At 46.8% G+C, this 18,767-nt stretch overlaps 3 protein-coding genes across 5 annotated transcripts in view; all 3 read right to left on the bottom strand.

The window, feature by feature from the left end:
- Positions 1-277: 277 nt before the first annotated feature.
- On the bottom strand, positions 278-10,646 carry LOC129359242 (segment polarity protein dishevelled homolog DVL-3). 3 transcript variants are annotated; one of them, XM_055028722.1, is made up of 15 exons: positions 10,205-10,643; positions 9,171-9,240; positions 8,355-8,488; positions 8,188-8,273; positions 7,978-8,119; positions 5,861-5,957; positions 5,459-5,528; positions 4,202-4,341; positions 4,008-4,084; positions 3,856-3,923; positions 3,688-3,768; positions 3,481-3,615; positions 2,661-2,828; positions 2,022-2,204; positions 278-1,400 (listed from the first exon to the last, which is right to left on the bottom strand). In XM_055028722.1, exons 1-15 carry the CDS (start codon positions 10,366-10,368, stop codon positions 1,108-1,110), a joined length of 1,908 nt encoding a protein of 635 aa, XP_054884697.1. In that variant the 5' UTR covers positions 10,369-10,643; the 3' UTR covers positions 278-1,107. The 3 variants fall into 3 exon arrangements, with proteins under 3 accessions (XP_054884697.1, XP_054884696.1, XP_054884698.1); XM_055028721.1 differs by having other exon boundaries at positions 3,688-3,923; positions 10,205-10,645; XM_055028723.1 differs by lacking the exon at positions 278-1,400 and adding an exon at positions 1,429-1,617 and having other exon boundaries at positions 3,688-3,923; positions 10,205-10,646.
- Positions 9,265-18,767, bottom strand: part of lrch3 (leucine-rich repeats and calponin homology (CH) domain containing 3) — a 45,438-nt gene continuing 35,935 nt past the window's right edge. Inside the window, exon 21 of the transcript XR_008605882.1 lies at positions 9,265-9,301. The gene's annotated coding sequence lies outside the window, so the exon portion shown is untranslated. The remainder of the gene's footprint in view (positions 9,302-18,767) is intronic.
- rnpepl1 (arginyl aminopeptidase like 1) lies at positions 11,257-18,664 on the bottom strand. The gene is made up of 11 exons (XM_055028720.1): positions 17,228-18,664; positions 16,805-16,945; positions 16,581-16,732; positions 15,694-15,810; positions 14,948-15,183; positions 14,352-14,465; positions 14,072-14,184; positions 13,243-13,351; positions 12,947-13,174; positions 12,731-12,873; positions 11,257-12,158 (listed from the first exon to the last, which is right to left on the bottom strand). The coding sequence occupies exons 1-11, from the start codon at positions 17,711-17,713 to the stop codon at positions 11,859-11,861; spliced, it is 2,139 nt and encodes a 712-aa protein (XP_054884695.1). The 5' UTR covers positions 17,714-18,664; the 3' UTR covers positions 11,257-11,858.

Below are 18,767 nucleotides of genomic sequence, written 5' to 3'. Positions count from 1 at the left end.
TATTATGTAAGCCAGGAATATTTCAAAAGATCATTTAAATGAATAATAAAGGATTAATATGTAATGTGTGTGTTTATGCTAGAGGATGTTTTTAGTAACAAAAGGAGTCACATAAAATCAGACCTTGTATTGATATTTTTTCCCCATGTGCAAAATGTTGAGTTAAAACACACACACACACACACACACACACACACACACACACACACACACACACACACACATCATTGGGGTGTTTTCATGAAACACAGCCATACACAGATTTCTATGAAAGCTATGTGAACTTTATTCCAAATCTAATTCATCATTTAAGGTTTTACTATCTGGTTGTGTACATATAACACAGTGAACACATTTTATACAACTGCTTTCACTAAACAGATCACAGTCTTTGTTCTTCACAAAAGCCAAATGTCTAAGAGCCTTCAGTCTGTGATTTGGTACCATATTTAACCTTTATGTGAATCATTTTCACTGACCCGTTTCACCGGTTTGGGAATGTAGAGGAAAAGCTACAGCTCTGCTTCTCTGTTCTGCAGTCAGACAAACATGGACGTTTTTAGTCATGAGGAGACGAGAACAAGGACTCGAATAATCCAGCGATGGTTTCTGCAGTAAATGTTCATAAATAAATAAATAATCAATAGAAACAATAATCAGCTCAGTAACAGGCAGCGTGACGGCTTTCGATTTACAAACAGGAACGTCAGGAATAATTTACAACCATCAGAGACTCAGAACCTCCTTGAGAGAGAAAAGCAGCACATGCTTTGATTTGGTTAGTTCAGAGAGTCCAGGTCCGGTCCAGGTCCAGATCCGAGTCAGGTTCAGGTCTGAGTCAGGTTCAGGTCCAGATCTGAGTCAGGTTCAGGTCCAGATCTGAGTCAGGTTCAGGTCCAGGTCCGGTCCAGGTAAAATTGGTTTTGTTCTCGGTCGGGTTCAGGACGGTTCTGTCCAGTTTCAGGTTTCATCAGAACCTGGTCTCGTTCTGGTCAGAACCAGGCCTTCGTCAGGTCCAGGTCTTCACAGTGACTGAATTGTTTGTTTCAGCTTCAGTTGAAAAGGTCTCCAGGTCACCTGCCAGGATATGACATCATCGTCACCGGGTCACATGACGTCTACAAAGAGGTCGCTGGGGTTTCCCATGGCCAGGCGGAAGGACTGTCGAGAGATTTCCGGTTGGATCGATGAAAAGTCGCGGCGCTGACCTCGAGATGGCGTCGGGATGTCCTTATCACCATGGGAACCGGAGAAGGAGGTGGGCGGTCCCTGAGCGCTGCCATCACTCAGAATGTCGGCCATCTTGTGCAGAGCGTTCTCTTCTTGGTTGGCTGATTCCTGCTGCGTTCCTCCTTTTCCCTCCGGATCGTCGCTGAAGTCCGACTGGCTACTGCGACTCCCTGCAGGACCAATGAACACATGATGTCATCGTTTCCCATCACGCCCTGATCCCGTCACACCGTGACCCCGTCACACATCGTGACCCCGTCTCACACCGTGACCCCGTCACACACCGTGACCCCGTCACACCGTGACCCCACCGTCACGCCGTGATTCCAATTCACTAACATCTTAAAGGCATCACCTGAATCCGCTTTGACTCCATTAATGTCGTCGCTTGGTTTCAATATTCAGGGACGGATGGACAGATAGCAACAGATCAGACACACGACTAGCAGCAGAGAAACTCGTCCAAAAACATCTTTAAGACCGGCTCACAAAAACAACATTCGCTATTTGCACAATTTTAAGATTTTAGTACAATTACCATGAATACATTTATCCAATTCTAAAGCACTTTGTAAACGTCCAGCTGAATAAAGTTTGACATCTCTGCGGGAATTTTGGTTATTCAAGTAATTAGCTTCAAGCTGTTATTTTGAAATCTGTTTACGCAGCAGTTCATTTCCTGTCTTCACGTTCTCATCATTGATTCTAGAGTACAACAAATGATGAAGCAGGTGTGTGACATGATGCCACATAGTGACACAAACCTCATGAAAACAAGAAACGTCCTGTACCTTCGCTGCGATGACTCCTGCCCCCTGCTGCCCCGCAGGCCGGCAGCTGGTGCAGCGGGTGGGGCGAGCTGTAGGGGTGAGGGACGGGGTACTGGTAGGGGAAGGCTGGGGGGTCGCAGTCAGTTCCTCCGACTTCTCGGGAGGATCCGTCTTCGTGGTCGAGCAGAGACATGGCAGCCAGATCTGGAAGGAGCAGAATCAGCTAAATTTATGCTGTTAGAAACTCTGGTTTTTATTTCCTTATCATCAGACTGCAGTAGAGTCCAGACGTTTTGATTTAAAATGTAGAATTTTCTAACAATAAACCTCTGAAAAGTGACATTACATAAAACGTGTCGCCATCTTGTGTTCGTTGACGGTACTGCAGGTGAATGTTCAGGACTGAACCAAAGCAGATAGTTTTAACATACATGCTCACAAAGACTACAACTTTAGAACAACTGAAACAACTTCTCTTTCTATCAACACATTTAATTGAAGGTTTTTGTTTTATTTTTAAAGAGGACCTCAGTTGAGGACTAAACACCACAGCCTGCAGGTGATCTCAGCACACTGAATATTTAAAGGTCTTATTTCAAAGAGTCATAACTCTGGTTATTACTCTAGTAGTGTGGACAGATCTGTGGCCCCAGCTCCTACCTCCACACAGGTCTCCGAACACGTAGTAGCACTGCTCCGAGAAGGTGACCTTGTTGACGGTGTGTCGGATGAATCCGGCTTTCAGCAGGTTTCCGGCGTATTTACGAGCTTCGCGCCGGTCGGTAAAACCTTCTATGTTACGGTGGAGCCAGTCCACCACGTCCGAACCTGGACAGATAGAAAACAGGCTGCAGGTAAAGATATCCGTCTCCTTCCTCAGCTCTGCCTGGAACCGTTACCCAGAACTACAACAGCTCCAGTGGGAACCAAAATAATAATAAAATAATTTTCAGCTGCGTTTCATTCTCTTTGCTCTGAGTCAAACCAACCAAACCGTTTGAGGAACTTATTCCCCTCCTCACCTATGGGGGCGCTGCACCACGAACCACTGAAGGAAACAACACAAAACCCGCTGAAAAGACACTGAGCGCAACTTCCTGCTTGACCAGATGGAAACAAAAATGAAGTGGCATCACATCACGAGCCATTTCTCCTGCTACCGCTAGGCTAGCAAGTTTGGTTGTGTTTACCCAGAATGCCCTGAGCTTTAGTCCACTTTATGCTTTTGGAGCGGTCTGCTTGCCATTCACATCTGTTTTCTAATTCACTTCATTTTCATCTGGACCATCTAGAAACCAAAACTTAGGTTTGTAGATGGACCAGATGGTACACTGATGAACCAGTGAAATCCAGACCAGTGAATTCTTGGTCCACATAAGAATTCGATTCACATCTTCGCAAATGAACAAGAGTTGATAAAAGTGGATTAAATGGAGTGAATGAGACATTCCTCAGACTCAGATGCAGAGCATCTTCTCACCAATGAAAGCGTTGGGGATGGTGATCTTCAGCCACATCCTGTCTCGAACCTCCAGCCCTGACTCCGGATTGGCCATCGCCTTGACCACCACCGTCATGTCACTGTGGATGTTGAGATGGTTTTCTTCATGCACGCCTGGAGAACCGCAGGAAGTTAAACTAAGATGGGCGGCTCAACGACAGAGAGAGGTGCAGAGTGGAGACGTACTGTAGTGAGGGGGGAGTTTCCCGGTCATGGCGGCCGTGTGGGACACCCAGGCTGCCGGGTCGATGGGCCGGACCGGTTCACCTGCACGGTTTGACAGGACAGACCGTTTGATGAGTTGGGTTACAGTCCACAGTATCGAACCAAACCAACACATCCTGCCTGACTCACTTCTGGGCAGCGTGAAGCAACTCCGGGGGTTTGGATCCCAACACTTTGCCACTGTTAATGTCACCGAACTAAAAGGAAGGAGAGAAACAGTTCAGCTGGTTGAGTCCGGGACAAACAGACCGTAGTGGTCAGTGGTTTCAGTCGGGCCTCACCCCGGCTGGTGGACGATCTCTCTCAGAACCCGGACTGCGTCGTCATTACTCATGTTCTCAAAGTTGATGTCATTCACCTGAGTAAACGGAACCAGCAGAGAATCAAAGGACTCTGAGGTCCAAAGAGCTTCAGAGACTCTTGGCTTCATTACCAAGGCTCGACGGTCCAAACCAGGACCTGGTGCCGGTCCTACCTGCAGCAGCATGTCTCCGGGCTCGATGCGTCCGTCTGCTGCAACCGCTCCTCCCTTCATGATGGAGCCGATGTAAATCCCTCCGTCTCCTCTGTCGTTACTCTGGCCGACGATGCTGATGCCCAGGAAGTTGTATCTCTCTGAGAAATAGGCAGAGCAGAGAGACGCGCTGGCATCGAACTCAGAGAGGACACGTCTCACAAACGTCTTCGGGTCTTTGACTGATGAAACAGCCAAAGACAACCCAACTACACAGCAACCAGGCAGAACCAGAACTCTGACCTGGGTTTTTAAACGATCTCATCGGATCACAGTCCGGTGTGAATCAGTATCTATCGACCCAGTTGGGTCTGGGTCTTGTTGGGTTCAGCAGACCTAGAGAGAACCAATCAAACTGTTACCCAACCGCCATGTTTGAGCAGAACCTGATCCGTTCTACTGCCAAAGCTGCTGAGGTTCAGTTTTACTCTACTGGATCCGATTCTAACCGTTAGGAACCTGGTTCAGATTCTACTGTACTAAAATATGGATCCGGACAGTATTTAGTCTGTTTAGAACCTTTCTGGATCTGATCATTGAAGGACTGGTCCAACAGAACCGGTGGGGCAGTACTGGGAAGGGAAGGTTTAGGTTCTGGACTCTGATGTGATCCATCTACCTACGAACCTGATCGAGAACCCAACTGGACCTGATCTGTGTTGGTCAGACAGCTGACCTGTTCGAGACTGGAGTGGACCAGATCCAGTCCAACAGAACCTCTGGACCAATTTTGGACTGTATTTTAGATTCAAACAGAACATGAGGAGAAAATTTCAACTTCAGTAAACCTCATTTAAGTTTCTTTTTTTTAAAATCTGGTTTGAAATGAAAAACTTCTGGAGCCGTTTTGAATTGGACTGAATGTGATTCAGGCTGTTTGGTTCTGGGTCAGCATCAAGGGAAACTGTAGGACTCCTTTTTACTTTAAACCTAATGTAGGATGTTTGGACCAAGCTGAGACTCAAAGGGAACCTCTGGAACAGCTCTGGACTAAGATGGACCAAACTATGGATGTTTTGGACCTGATCAGACCCAAAGAACCAGTGGGGCAGCTGTAGATGATGATGCACCCAAACTAGACATTGACAACCTTTTTCTGGGTCATACTGATGAGATTCAGGCTGACAGAATCTGTTCTGGACTCTGTCGGACCCGACAGACCTAACCAAGGTTCTAGGTGTCCTAGTCCAATCCGTAGCTGAGCCATTCTGTACTCACCCATGTTGAGGGTTACTGTGATGATGTTGAGCGACATGGTGGAGTCAGTGACGCTGCTGAAAGACGCCGACTGACGGACAGACAGATAGAGGCAGGCGGAGAGAGGGACAGGAGGACAGAGAGACAGGACAGGAAGACGAGGGACATGTCAGTGACAGAAAGTCCAGACGGAAACAGCCGCCCTGCATCAGGCGTCATAAAGACACACACAGATAACCTGGACTCACAGCGCGTGTGTCTGTGTGTGTGTGTGTGTGTGTGTGTGTGTGTGTGTGTGTCTCTGTGTGTGTGTGTGGGTGAGGGTGTGTGTGCGCGTGTGTGTCTTTGTGTGTGTGTGTGTGTGTGTGTTTGTGTCTCTGTGTGTGTGTGTGTGTGTGTGTGTGTGTGTGTGTGTGTGGTTACCTTTTCCATCCGTGGAGTTTTTGGTTTTCGGTGGCGGCGCCGCTGACGCCTGATGAGTCTTGGAGAGGAGCTGCTCTGGCCTGTTGATTGGCTGAACCTGGTGTGACATCACAGAGAGAATCTGATTGGTCAAAAAAAGCACAAATCTGAAACTGGAACAAAGACTTTAAAGAAATATAAAGTCAGAAAATCCTAATTAAAACATGGATTTGAAGCACACAATAAAATTAATCAAAGATGAATAAAAGTAAAAGTTTTTTAAAAGGACAAACAAACAAATTTATAAACACAGTGGAGCTTCAATTATTCACTGGTTTTTCTATCCATGGAAAATTTGCTCATTTTTCTCCCCAGTAGTTACAGATTTAACAAAAAGTTGTTATAAAGTCATCAAAATACATTTGCAACTTGGAAATATCACCTCAATATATAAAATTATGAAAGGTTTTAACTATTAAACTGGAATAGCATGAAAAAAATTAATATACCAATAATTGTCTAGAAGAATTTAGGTTTTAAAAAACTAATTTATCATTTGGAAAACATTACAAACTTACTTACCTGTCAGAAATGAATCACTTTTAATAAAAAATCAACATATTTCAGCAAAGACAGGAAAATCTGTCTTTACAAATAATCAAATAAAAGAATGCAAAACTGCAAACCTGTATAAAAATTACAAAAAGATTTAAAATGTTTGTGTAAATCTGGCAGCAGGTGGAGAAACCAGAGTCTGAATGAGGAAATCAATCAGGAACACATTATTTCTGCTCTCAAATCAGCTGGGATGGTTTTATCTGCAGCACAATACAAAAGGCAGCGCTGGTCACATGACACACAGCAGCCAATCAGAGCCCAGGGCGTGAACAGGTTTACTGGGGCAGAAAAAATGACCTGCAGGCAGGTGAATGTGTGTCAGAGACACCGGCCAATCACAGCGAGAGCTGCTGCTGAGGTCACTGGGTCACATGACACAGCATTTAAAGGAGCAATACGCGTTTTTACAGTCACAGAACTAGAACCAGAGGAAGAGTTCCGGTTCTCCCAGGAGTTCTGGCTTCTACAGGTTAAGGAGCCTGATGCTGCTGCAGCAAATGCACCGCGATGCATTCAGGGACACGCCCATAAATGGAAACGCTCCAGACTGACGAACAGCAGTTTGCTGCTGTGGAAAAGTATGAACTTCTTTTTATCAAACTTTGTTTCAGATCATCAGTAAACAAAATAATTTATTGATGATTAAAAAAAAAAAACATCCAAAAAGTGTCAAAGTAAACAAAACACAGCGTTTGAAGTGGCCTACTCAAACCCTGGGTCTAAAGATGATTTAGAAAGTCACTTAAAAAAACTCCTTAGCATTTTTCTGAAACATTTAAATGATGAAAACAACAAAAGAACCTTTGAAATCTGCCGGGGTGCAAATACTTTTTTCCAGCTCAGTTTGAAACCAATTAAAATGCTTCATCCGCAGGAAGCAGGAAACCCAGGCAGCCTTCACACAGGGAAATGGACCCAAACCAGGCTGATTCACAGCAGCCTGAACCCGCATGACACATTTTATCTGACGCTGAGGTCAGACACGCATCGTAACTCTGCAACAAATCCAGAGGATGAATCTGGACATAAACAGTGGCTACAAATTATAATAATGAAGTGATGAAAGCATCTGGATTAGGATTAAGGCCATAGAAAAAATAAATAAATAAGAGGGTTTTTTTAAACTTTAGTCTTCTCCGGATAAAAGCCAGAATGTGGAGATTAATGTTGAAACTTTCAGAAAAACGATTTGCATAGAAAAGTCAAGATGTTGTGATCTAAGTCAGAATTCTCATAAAAAACTCAAAATTGAGAAAAAAAGACCTTCTAAGAAAAAAGTAAAACATTTTTTCACATTTTTGGCACTAACCCTCTTTCATACACCCACTGCACAGTCTATGACATATTACAAAAACTGTAATTTCCACTTTGAACTGCCTGAAACGTGCTGCACAGATAAACTTGTTTGGTTTTCTATGAGCGCCGCCCATTTCAACGCCACCCTGGGTAACCGCCCCAGTTCTACGTTCTGCTGGTCAGCAGGTGGACTCAGAACCGGACCAGAACTGTTTGGGTCTGACCTTCCTCCAGAGTCCTCCTCAGACGAGCAGAAGCTGGTCGTCTCTAACTCGCTGCTCTGCTGATTGGACGAGCTGTCGCCGCCGGCTGGCCCCGCCCCCTTCTGGTCGGCCGCCTGGTGGGCGTGTCCGTTCAGGTGGCCTCCTGTATGGAGACGGCAGCCAATCAGAGACAGCAGGAAGGATTCGGTTTGATTCAGTTGAAGATCTTACCATCTCTCCGCCGCAGCTTCTCTGAAGACGGAGCTGGCGATTTGACCTCTGACCCCTGCAGGTCATCGTGGCAGACGGCTGCAGCGCTGAAGCGGACAAATGCATCACATCTTGTCAGCGTGCGGTCGCATCAGCGCGACCGGAGCTTTATCTGTGTAGGAACTCACTGGAAGGACGGCGGTCTGGAGTCGCCGATGCCGCTGGTCCTCTCGATGGGGGGCGGAGCCAAGCTGGAGGGCGTGGCCACAGAGGGAGTGTCCGACCCCCTGAAGTCCGGAGGACAGGCGTCTGAAGACACCACCTGCAGAGAAGAAGACAGGAGCTAAGAGACACCGGGACAGTCCAGGTGTCTGATCAGGTCCAAATGAGACAGTCATAAAAAAATAAGGACAGATTCAGACTTAGATATTAAATAAAGTGTAATTATAATGTATAACTTTCTGAATTTTGTTCAATTTAGACATTTAGTGTGGCCATCCTGACTGCTGAAGTGACATGGAGCCATTTCTGGTCTGGTAAAAGGTTTAAAGGTCTCAGTAGAATCTGGAATGAACCGTTTCAACGTTCAGATGTGTGCGGACAAACCTCCACCATGTCCAGGTCTGGTTAAAACCACGCAGCACGATGCAAAACCGGCTGGTTAGGAGCTGGACACACTGATGCTAATCTGCTAACAACAGAGCTAATTTAGTGATTAGCACTTTAGCTAACTCTGAATATGCTTAGCACACTTAGCTTCCCCTAAATGGCTGTTTTGTAAACTTTCAGTTGATTAAAGGTTAAAGTCTGTGTTGAACTTTTGGTTATTTTCATGCTCTTATTTTGAAATCTGTTTATGCAGCAGGTCCATTTCCTCTCCTAGCATTCTCTGCCTGTGGTGCTGCAGGTGTTAGTGGATGTAATGTCTATGATTAGCTTAGCGCCCTCTGCTGGTGAGGTTCAGAGAGCTGGATGTTTTCATGACTGATCTGAGAGGTTCTGACCCAACAGACGACCCGTCCATTGACACAAGGCAGCCGAGCGTCATCATCACTGATCTCTTCTTTCACCACCCTGAAACACACCATCATCATCATCATCATCATCATCATCATCATCATCATCATCATCATCACTGTGAGCATGACGTCATAACCAGAGGTGTAGCAGGATGTGAACATATCTGCCATCTTGTCTGATTAAGTTGTAAAATAGCTGGACTGCTAACTGCTTTAGCAATTTGATCAAAAATATTCCCACCAGCAGCCAGTGTCGTCCGCTTTAATTCAAGTCCGGTTAATTTGTGCAGAAGGTCTGGTTCGCTTGTGGAGGTGTGAATGCAGAACCGAACCACAGGAGTGAACTCTGGCCTGGACTCTGGTTCGGTTTGAAAGAATGCATTCTGGGTAAAACCAGCCAAAGGAAACGCGTAGCGGGAGAAATCTCAATTTTTGTTTCCATTTTGTGAAGAAGGAAGTTACACTCAGTGTCTTCAGAAGTTACATTTCCTGCAGAGGTTCTTGTTACAGCACCCCCAGAGGCCAGGAGGGGAACAGGTTGCTCAAAGGGTTTGGTTGGTTTGGCTCAGTTTGGGTCGAACCATCAGACTGTCAGGTGGGAAAACAGATATTTGTCCCTTTTTATCTGTTTTGTAATATAAATTTGATTTTTGAAAGTAATAACTCTCATCTCATTCTTGTTCATGTTTTTAAATTGCTACACCTCGAGTCATAAGATCAGCATCGTCATCATCCTCATCCTCATCTTCATCTCATCCTCTCATCAGGAATATTAAAGCTTTTGTTTTCATCACTGTTACATCATCACAGCTGTATGACGAGGATTATATAAACAATCAGCTCATAAACAAACAAAGCCTCCCTACTGATTCATTCATGTCTTTCTCTTGTTAGCCTGATTATTGATCACTGATCATGTGACTGAATCCCCCCCTCCCCCCACCGGAACACGTGATGCTCAATAAACCCATCTGGATCTGTGTCATCTTCCTGATGGAGGCTCCAGTCACGTGACTCACCCGAAGTCATCATCCACGGACTTGAAGAAGAATTTGGCGTGAGGTTTGTTCAGCACCTGCTTGAAGTCGGCCAGGGTGACGCGCTGCGCGGGCACGCCGATCCGGATCAGGTAGGGGGTCTCCTGGTCCTCCAGGTGGTAGATGACCCGGGTCTCCTCCGCCATGCTGGCCCCCAGGAGCCCCGCACGCGCCTCGACGGGGATGCTGAGACACACCTGCGCGCGCCGCGTGAAGCGCCGGAGGTCTGGCCACGTGACGCCTCACCTGCGCGCCCCCGCCCCCACCTCCAGGAGCTGAACTGGTCCGGGGCCGGTTCCGGTCCAGATATGTCGGTCCAGATGCAGAGGGGCTCCGATGATGCTTTACTCCTGATAGTCAACACCGCACGCGTTAAAACACGCAACTTCCGGGGATAGACTTCAAAATAAAAGTCGCACAGGTGAAGCAAAGCCTAAAGAAGTTAAATGAAATGATTTAGTTTAAATTGTTCTGTTGGAATTAGGAACATTTTTGTTTTTATTGATTAATAATGAATTTCTTGCTGTTTCTATTTAATGTCTGGAGTCTGAGGTTCATCTGATGTTTGAGAACCAGAAAGGTTTAAGGGAAAGAAGAAGAAATTTGCACCAAAACCCTGAAAATGGTAAAAATTCTGAGTGAAAAAGGTTTCAAAAGTCAAACATTTTCAGCGTTTAGAAATTATCAGAAAAAAAAAAACGCTCAAATTTTGAGGTCAGTCAAAATTTGACATTGGAAAGTTTTGAAAGTTGAAATATTTTAACTTTTGAAATCCAGGAATGTTTTTTGTGGAACTGATTTTCTTTTTCTGTCCTTGTCTCTAACAGCACTGATGCATCTTCAGTTCTGTAGTATAAAGTTATAAATATTACCTCCATTTATGGCACAAAAGCAGAAAATAATAATTGTTACAAAATGTTCAATGTGAAACATTGAAAACTAGTTAAAAGGTTTTCAGTTTCTTCACAGGAAATGAGTTTAATAAAAGTTAATAAAAGGGAAATAAAAACAGAAAACCTCCTGCAGCAGTGGAACATGGTTCAAGGCTTTTATTGTGAAAGCAAAGGCACCATCTTCCTGCGTGTTAAATAATAAAATCTCCAGACATCAAAGATCCCGTTAAACATGTCAGACATTCCATTTCCGGTCTGACTTCAAAATAAAAGCAGTAAATTAAAGGATCCCTTCAAAATAAATACATATTTTTTCTGAAAGTTAAAAATATCTTTAAAAAAAAACCTAAGATGATTTTTTTATTTTATTTTGATAAAGGAAAACAGAATAAATAGAATAATTAACCGTCTGCAGAGTGGAGCTGGTCGATAATCAATACAGATTATTGGTCATGTGATCGGGTTTCATTTCATTTGAATTAGAGAGGGCGTTGCGTTCAGGGTCTGCAGGTTCCTGAGGTTCTGGCTGGACCGGGTCCAGTTAGCGGGTTTGTTCACAGTGAGGCGATAAGGCCGCTCCGGTGTTCGGGTCCGGTTCTGGTTCTGGATCAAAATCCAGTCCAGCTTCATCAAACCAAGGAGAAATCTGTCGCATCGTTCCATGAAGTTGTAGAATGTTCTGCTGTTTGCAGACATGATGAAGGAAACTGTTCTGGTTCTGACCCGTCGGGCCCGGACGGCCGTCATGCCGACACATTAACGTCCCTGAGCGCCATGGCGGCCGTTGTCCCGGCGGCGGAGGCGGCTGCCGTGGCAGCGGGGCTTTGCAGCGAGCCTGAGGGGGCGGAGCCAGTCAGGATGGGCGGAACCGGGCCGCTGTGATTGGCTGGAGCCGAGCTGCTGGGGAACAGGATCAGCTGCAGCGTCCGTCGCAGGTTGGGATGCAGGCGGCGCTGCGTCTGGTAGAAGATCTCCACGGCAACGCACTTCATCACCCCGGAAACCAGGTCCTCATAGAGCGGCACGGTGTACATCCGGGAAGTCTGCAGGGAGCAACAGCAAACACTGAGGCTGCTAGCAGCGCAGCTAACTGCTGCTTTAATGAGGCTGAAATGAGCTTAGCTACGATTTGTCCAGAAAATACATTTAGTGGAAGCTAAGAGCATTTAGCACTGTTGCTAACTGTGAAAGCGATTGCCCCGTTAGCTTCCAATAAGTTCATTTTACCAGGTAAAATTCAAGTAGAAATTAGTGCCGCGATCATTAGCAAAGCTAATTTTTAGCTCATTAAATTGTTTGAAATAAATGTTTTATTGATTTCCTGAGTCAGTCACATGGTGATTTGTGATTCCACCTCTAGTTATTAGTTATTGGCTGAAATTAGCATTATGTTCTACCAAACACCAAGATGGATTAGCACTTTAGCATTAGTGGAACTAATGTTTATGATTAGTGCTTTAGGGTTAGGGCTGCTAACTGTTAGCCAGCAGGGCTCAGCGTGTTTCTGATGCCATGTGGCTTCATGAATCAGTTCTTTACATGTTAATAAGATATTCAGGTAACTAGAACTCTGGGTCCTGAGTCGCTGCAGCGAAGCGTCGGTTGTTGTTCTTACGTGTTTGTGCAGGAAGGCTCGGACCCGCGGCAGGTCGGGGTAGAAGGTGTTCCTCACCACCATCTGCAGCCAGCGGATCTGGACCTCGGCGTTCAGCCCGTCGAACAGCGCCGAGTAGCAGGCGGACAGACTCGCCATCACGTCTGAAACACACAGCGGCCCGTCAGCGACGCGCCCGGCAGCAGGTGGCGCCGCCGCCGACGTTTAGAGACGCACCCTGCGGCAGCGGTGAGTGGTCCAGCATCCGGTCCAGGAACAGAACCACCTGGAAGGTGCTCCAGGCCAACAGGTCAAAGGTCGCGAGTGCCTGCTGGTCGGGCGGGTCGCCGCCTCTCCACAGGTCGCACAGCTCCTGCACCGGCCCGATCAGAGCGCCCCCTGCTGACAGGTCAGGCTCAAACGGCGGCGGGCCGCAACCGCTCAGCCAGCGGTCGAACTCCAGGCCTGAGAACAGGAAGTGATGTCACTGAGCAGGAAGCGAAAGGCAGCAACGTGAAACCGATCAGGCGTACCTTCCCTCTGGGAGACGGCGGCGTCCTGCAGCTCCGGGAAATACCGCAGGAAGTAGGCGATGAGGTCCTGAGTCACAACGCTCTGAAACTTAAACTCTGAGATGTAGTCCTGCGCGCACACGCACACACACACACACACACACACGCACACGCACACACACACGCGCACACACGCACGCACACACACGCACACACACACGCACACACACACACGTTAATCTTTCTGTCGTTGGAGTCTGAGAGCAAATAGAAAATCGAGATCTAAGGTTCTGAATGTTGAAGTTCACAGACGATCTGAAAATAACAAAGTAGGGGTTCAGTAGTGGCCTAGTCAAAGCCCAGACCTGTTCACAGCTGATCCCCACCAACCTGACAGAGCCCAACAGTTTAGCAGCATCCAGACAGAAACAACAGTACAGAAATAAGGGCCTTAAAGCTGCAGAACGTAACGTTTATCATTTCTTTGAACTCATTTCTTCACTTGTCTCCGTTTCATGACAGATAATCAAACTCCTCTGCCTTCTCCCAGTGCTGACTAGAAACAACCAATCAGGGCCAGGAGGCGGTTCTTAGCGCTGTCCATCACACCACCTTTGCTCTCTGCTATGCTGCAGCTAGCATACCCTGTTGTGAAGCCTAAGGCTAGCTAGCGTAGCCACTGATGACACCAGATAAACGGTTTTTCTGTGAAGATACGTCGCTTCTCCATGACCTGCACATTTAGCAGCGAGTACATGAGGATGATTGACAGCAATAAGCCCCGCCTCCTGGCTCTGATTGTTTTTCAGCTGTTCCTGTGTTGGGAACAGCCTCCAAATGCATCACTGACCTTGAGGAAGCTGTCAAAGCGCCGGACGTCGCCGCTGAGCTCAGACAGGTACGACACGAAGCAGAAGCCTTTCTCATAGGTGAAGAGGTTCATCAGCGTGCTGGGGTTCACACCTGCAGGGGCAGCAAGGACCCTCACCTGTACAGCTGCACTCCAGGGCCGTGTGTGTGTGTGTGTGTGTGTGTGTGTGTGTGTGTGTGTGTGTGTGTGTGTGTGTGTGGTGTGTGTGTGTGTGTGGGTGTGTGTGTGTGTGTGTGTGTGTGTGTGTGTGTGTGTGTACCTGGCTCAAACTTGACCTGCAGCTTGCTCACAGGGCTGTTGTCTCCAAGGAGACGCAGCTGTCTGTGCAGGGCGTCCAGTCGCACCACCGTCTCTAGGCAGGTGAAGGCCTCACCTGGAGACAAAGCTCAGAGTTAAACCCTGACCCCTGATAATCACTGGTGACCCCTGGTGACCTCTAATTTCACTTCTGATATCTGAGGTGTGATATCAGAAACAGAAAACAGGGTTAAATGCTCATTAGAATTTAAAGTTTATTAATCTTTGAGAATTAACTATTGCATTATTAAAATTTTATTGTTTTAAAAAGGTTTCAAAACAATAATATTATTTATTGCAATAACTTCTGGGGCAATTTATCATCCAGTAAAACGTGATTCATCAGATTTATCTCAGATAATTGCAGGTCTATTTGATAACTTAAATACACCAATAGTTTGGTCAAACATGTAAAAACAACTTTAATCTGTTCAGTCAGCAGTAAAAATGAATCATAAACCGAAACAGAAGCTTCAGGAAGTGCAATCAGGATTTCTGCCTGCACCGTGGAAGGAAGCGTAGAGCTGGAGTGAGTAGATGTGGTGGGCGTGGCCTCACCGTACGCCTCCGTGGTGATGCGGCGCTGCGCGTACGTGGCCAGGCCTTCGCTCAGCCACATCTCCTCCCAGGTGGCGTTGGTGACGGCGTTCCCGAACCAGCCGTGCGCGATCTCGTGGATGACGTCGATCAGCAGGAACTCGCTGCTCTCCAGGATGGAGGCGATGATGAAGGTGAGGCACGGGTTCTCCATGGCAACGATGGGGAAGGCCGGCGGCAGGAAGACGATGTCACACCTGCAGAGTTCGGCAGCAACTAGTTACATTTACCCGAGTGACCTTTTGGAAAAATGTACTTTTAGGAGAGTTTTTACTTTTTGATTTCCTCAAGTGATTTTATTATGAAGTATTTCTATTTTCACTTAAGTAAAATGAAAATCAAACATGTTTTAACCAAACAGACACAAACCTGCAGTTTCTGTTCAAGTTTAATTAGTTTTTATTTAAAAAAAAAACTGATTTGGATTTTTTTTTTTTTTTGCCTGATTTAGTTATTTTTTTGTCATTTGGTCCTTAAAGTAACAACTTTTCTGCTTAACTTTTATATTTTGGTCCGTCTGATGATGTAATTTTTGAATATTATTCGATCAGGTAATCAGTACTTCAGTAGATATTTTTTATTTTAACACTTTTCACTTTTACTTGAGTGAAAATATGTTGAAGAATTTCTAATTTTAATTGAGTTTCATGTTTGGATTCTCTCCTCCTCTGAGCCTGGCGCCCCCTGCTGTTGGGTTTCAGACTCACCTGCCCCACAGGTAGGGGCCAAACAGGTCCTCTGCCACGCCCAGCCAGCGCTCCACACTGCCCCCTAGCTTCTTCACGGCGCAGGACAGCAGGCAAGGCTCCGCCCACACACGACTCCTGCAGTCAGGACAGAGAAACAAAACTTTTTACCTCTGACTTCCTGTTGGAGGAGAAAAAAACACCGGCTAAGGATGATTAGCATTGACTTTAGCTCAAAGGTTGTTGTTATAACCATAAATATTAAATGCTCTCCTACTAGTTGTCCACAGTAAGACGACCAGATAACGTCAGGAAAGTTAGAATTAAGAAACACGACAGAAATGGAGGCAGTTCAGCTTCACTTTCAATCTTAACGTGATTTTATGGTGAATTTAGATGAAATTAAAGTTTTGATTTTATGTTCAAAATGTACTTAGGAGAAGCTAAGTGTGCTAAATGTTTTCTTGTTAGCATAAATGCTAAGATAAAGATTAGTGTTGCTAAATGTGGACATGCACTCACCAACTGATTACTGAGGGAAATCAACACTTTCCAATATTTATGTTTTACACAACAATCAATATTTCAAATATTGATTTTCTTGAGGACAAAAACATCAAAATTACAAGAAATTTAAATTTGTAATATTGACCAAAGCAGGATAAAAAATATTGAACTTGTTCTCTATTTATTTTTTAAGCACTTGAAAATGAGGAATATCTGATTATCCAAATTTGATCAAAACATTTTTTTGGTTTATTTGTTGCAGATTTTTTTTCCCAGAAAAAACTGACAAAAATAACTGAGTTGAGAATAAATGTAAACATTTGGAAAATTTTCCATTGTTTTTCTCGTGTTCGGTCTCCATAACGACCCATCAGAACCAGGATGCCCAGGTGACCTCTGACCTGGGCCCGATGTCCACGTGCTGCAGCTCTCCGGCCACCAGCGCCACCAGGTAGGACGGGACCGGGAACTCCATGGAGAACTGGAAGATCCGGTCCAGTTCGGAGTAAGAGCTCCGGGACGCGCTCATCAGAACCGTCACGCCGTCCGGAACCTGAGCAGGAAGTTTTATGATCAACACGTCTTCCCCAGCCGACCCGACCCAACGGAACCGAACAGAACTCACCTGGATGGAGGCGGAGTAGGTGCTCTTCACCGCCGGCGTGTCGAAACACGGGAAGAAGGAGCGATTACACACCGAGTGTCCCTGAGTGAAGACCAGAGGACGGGACTGACCGCAGGTCAGCTCCGAGTCCAGCCACCAGATCTGAGGTCACACAGAGGTCACACAGAGGTCAGAGGTCATCAGGAGAAGACCGGGTCTTCAGCTGGAACACGGGTCCAAACATCCAGAAACTCTGACCGAGTTTTCTGCCTCAATGACCGGCTGAGACAAAGACCAGGAACCAGTCTGAACAAGGTACAGATCCAAATCCAAAACCAGCATGAAACCAGTTTAAAACTAATTTAAAACTAAATGTGAACCCAGTCTGAACCCAGTGCTGCAGTTGGACCCGAACCAGTCAGAGGAAGTGGTGCGTGTTCTCACCGCCGGGCCGTCCGTGGTCGTGTAGCGGACGGTCACCTGGATCAGCTGTTCGGGTCGCAGCGCTCCGGCCGGCAGGCTGATGACCAGCGAGGATCCGTAGTCGGTGAACGGGTCGACCCGGTAGGTGAGGGACGCCGGCTCCTCTGGGCCCCCAGGAACCTTACAGTCTATGGAGTGGATCAACAGGGACGGGTGGGAGTCCAGGACGAGGGCGCTGACCCCCAGCTGGACCGGAACCAGGTCCAGAACCAGCCAGCCGCTCATCTCCTTTGCGGCAAAGTTCAGCCGCAGGTCCAGGTGGAAGTGCCGCAGCCGGAAGCTCCTGAAGTTGGAGGCTGACGCCACGTCCACCAGGGGGCAGCGCGCGGCGCCGGGCCTCGGACCGGCCGAGGGCGGCTTGGGTTCGCCGGCGCAGCGGCCGCCGGTCACCGGCAGCGCCTTCCGGCAGCAGCACAGCGAGGGCGACGTCTGCGCCAGTTCTGCCATGTTCTGGTGGACAGCAGAACCGAACCGGGCCACAAACGGCCTAATCCAAGGTTAAACCCAGGTTAAACCTGGGATTGTCCCAATTGAGACCAGAACCAAACCCGGTTTAGACCTGGACTGAAACCGGTTTACACCGGTACCAAACCCATATTACACTGGGATGAACCCGGTTCACACCAGAACCAAACCTGGTTCTGTTCCAGCTTCCTAAATCCTGGACTAAACCCAACTATGTTTGACTTATCCTGATTTGGAGACTGAAAAAGTCTCCTTTCAGTTAGGATACAGCTTTTGAAAGTTCAGCTTGTCCTGAACTGTTTTTTTCAGTTCAGGACAAGCTTGACCTTCGACCCAGGAAGTGCATCTACTGGGTCCCAGTCCAGACCGAACCAGTCAATGGAACAGAACCTCGAACTGGAACCCAGCCTGGCAAACCGGTCCGGTTGTAGCCTGGTTTCCGGGACCCAGTCAGCCTGCCGAACCGACGACCGGTCCAATTCACCTGCAGCAGAACTTTTCCCACTGGAACTCTGATCCAAACAGTCCGGCCCAGTTCTCCGGTCCGACAGAGGCCCGACGTTCTGCAGAACGGAGCCGAACCGAACTGGGTTAAAGGGTTCCGTCCCCTTGACCCGGTTCCCCGCAGAGCGAACCTCGAGTTCCGGACCGTTAAGTAAAATCCATCTGGACGGAACCGGACCAGCACCGGCTCCTCCGCTCCCGGTCCGGCTCACAAAGGCGGGAAGGTTCGGGTGGACCGGGTCCAGAGGACAGAGTGTCCCCAGAGAACAAAGACCGACAGAGACCGGAGGACCGCGGAGGACAAACAGGAAGTACCAGAAAGTTTGTTCTGGCCGCCAGAGGGCGCTGTGGGGCGGAGGCCGCAAAAACACCCCGCAGAAACTTCCATCACTGTATGGAGCTACAAAGGAGCGAAAATCATCTGGAAATAAAACATTACACAAAACGTTTGACACAAAAATGTTTTTGAAACAAAAAAAGTTTTAAACTGAAAAATAAGATTTGTAATTTTATAAAGTTTTGAAATAGAAAA

Source organism: Poeciliopsis prolifica, unplaced genomic scaffold (assembly GCF_027474105.1).
Source record: "Poeciliopsis prolifica strain line A6 unplaced genomic scaffold, Auburn_PproV2 SCAFFOLD004, whole genome shotgun sequence".
Classification (NCBI taxonomy): Eukaryota; Metazoa; Chordata; class Actinopteri; order Cyprinodontiformes; family Poeciliidae; genus Poeciliopsis; species Poeciliopsis prolifica.
This window is presented reverse-complemented; position numbering and strand designations above follow the sequence as displayed.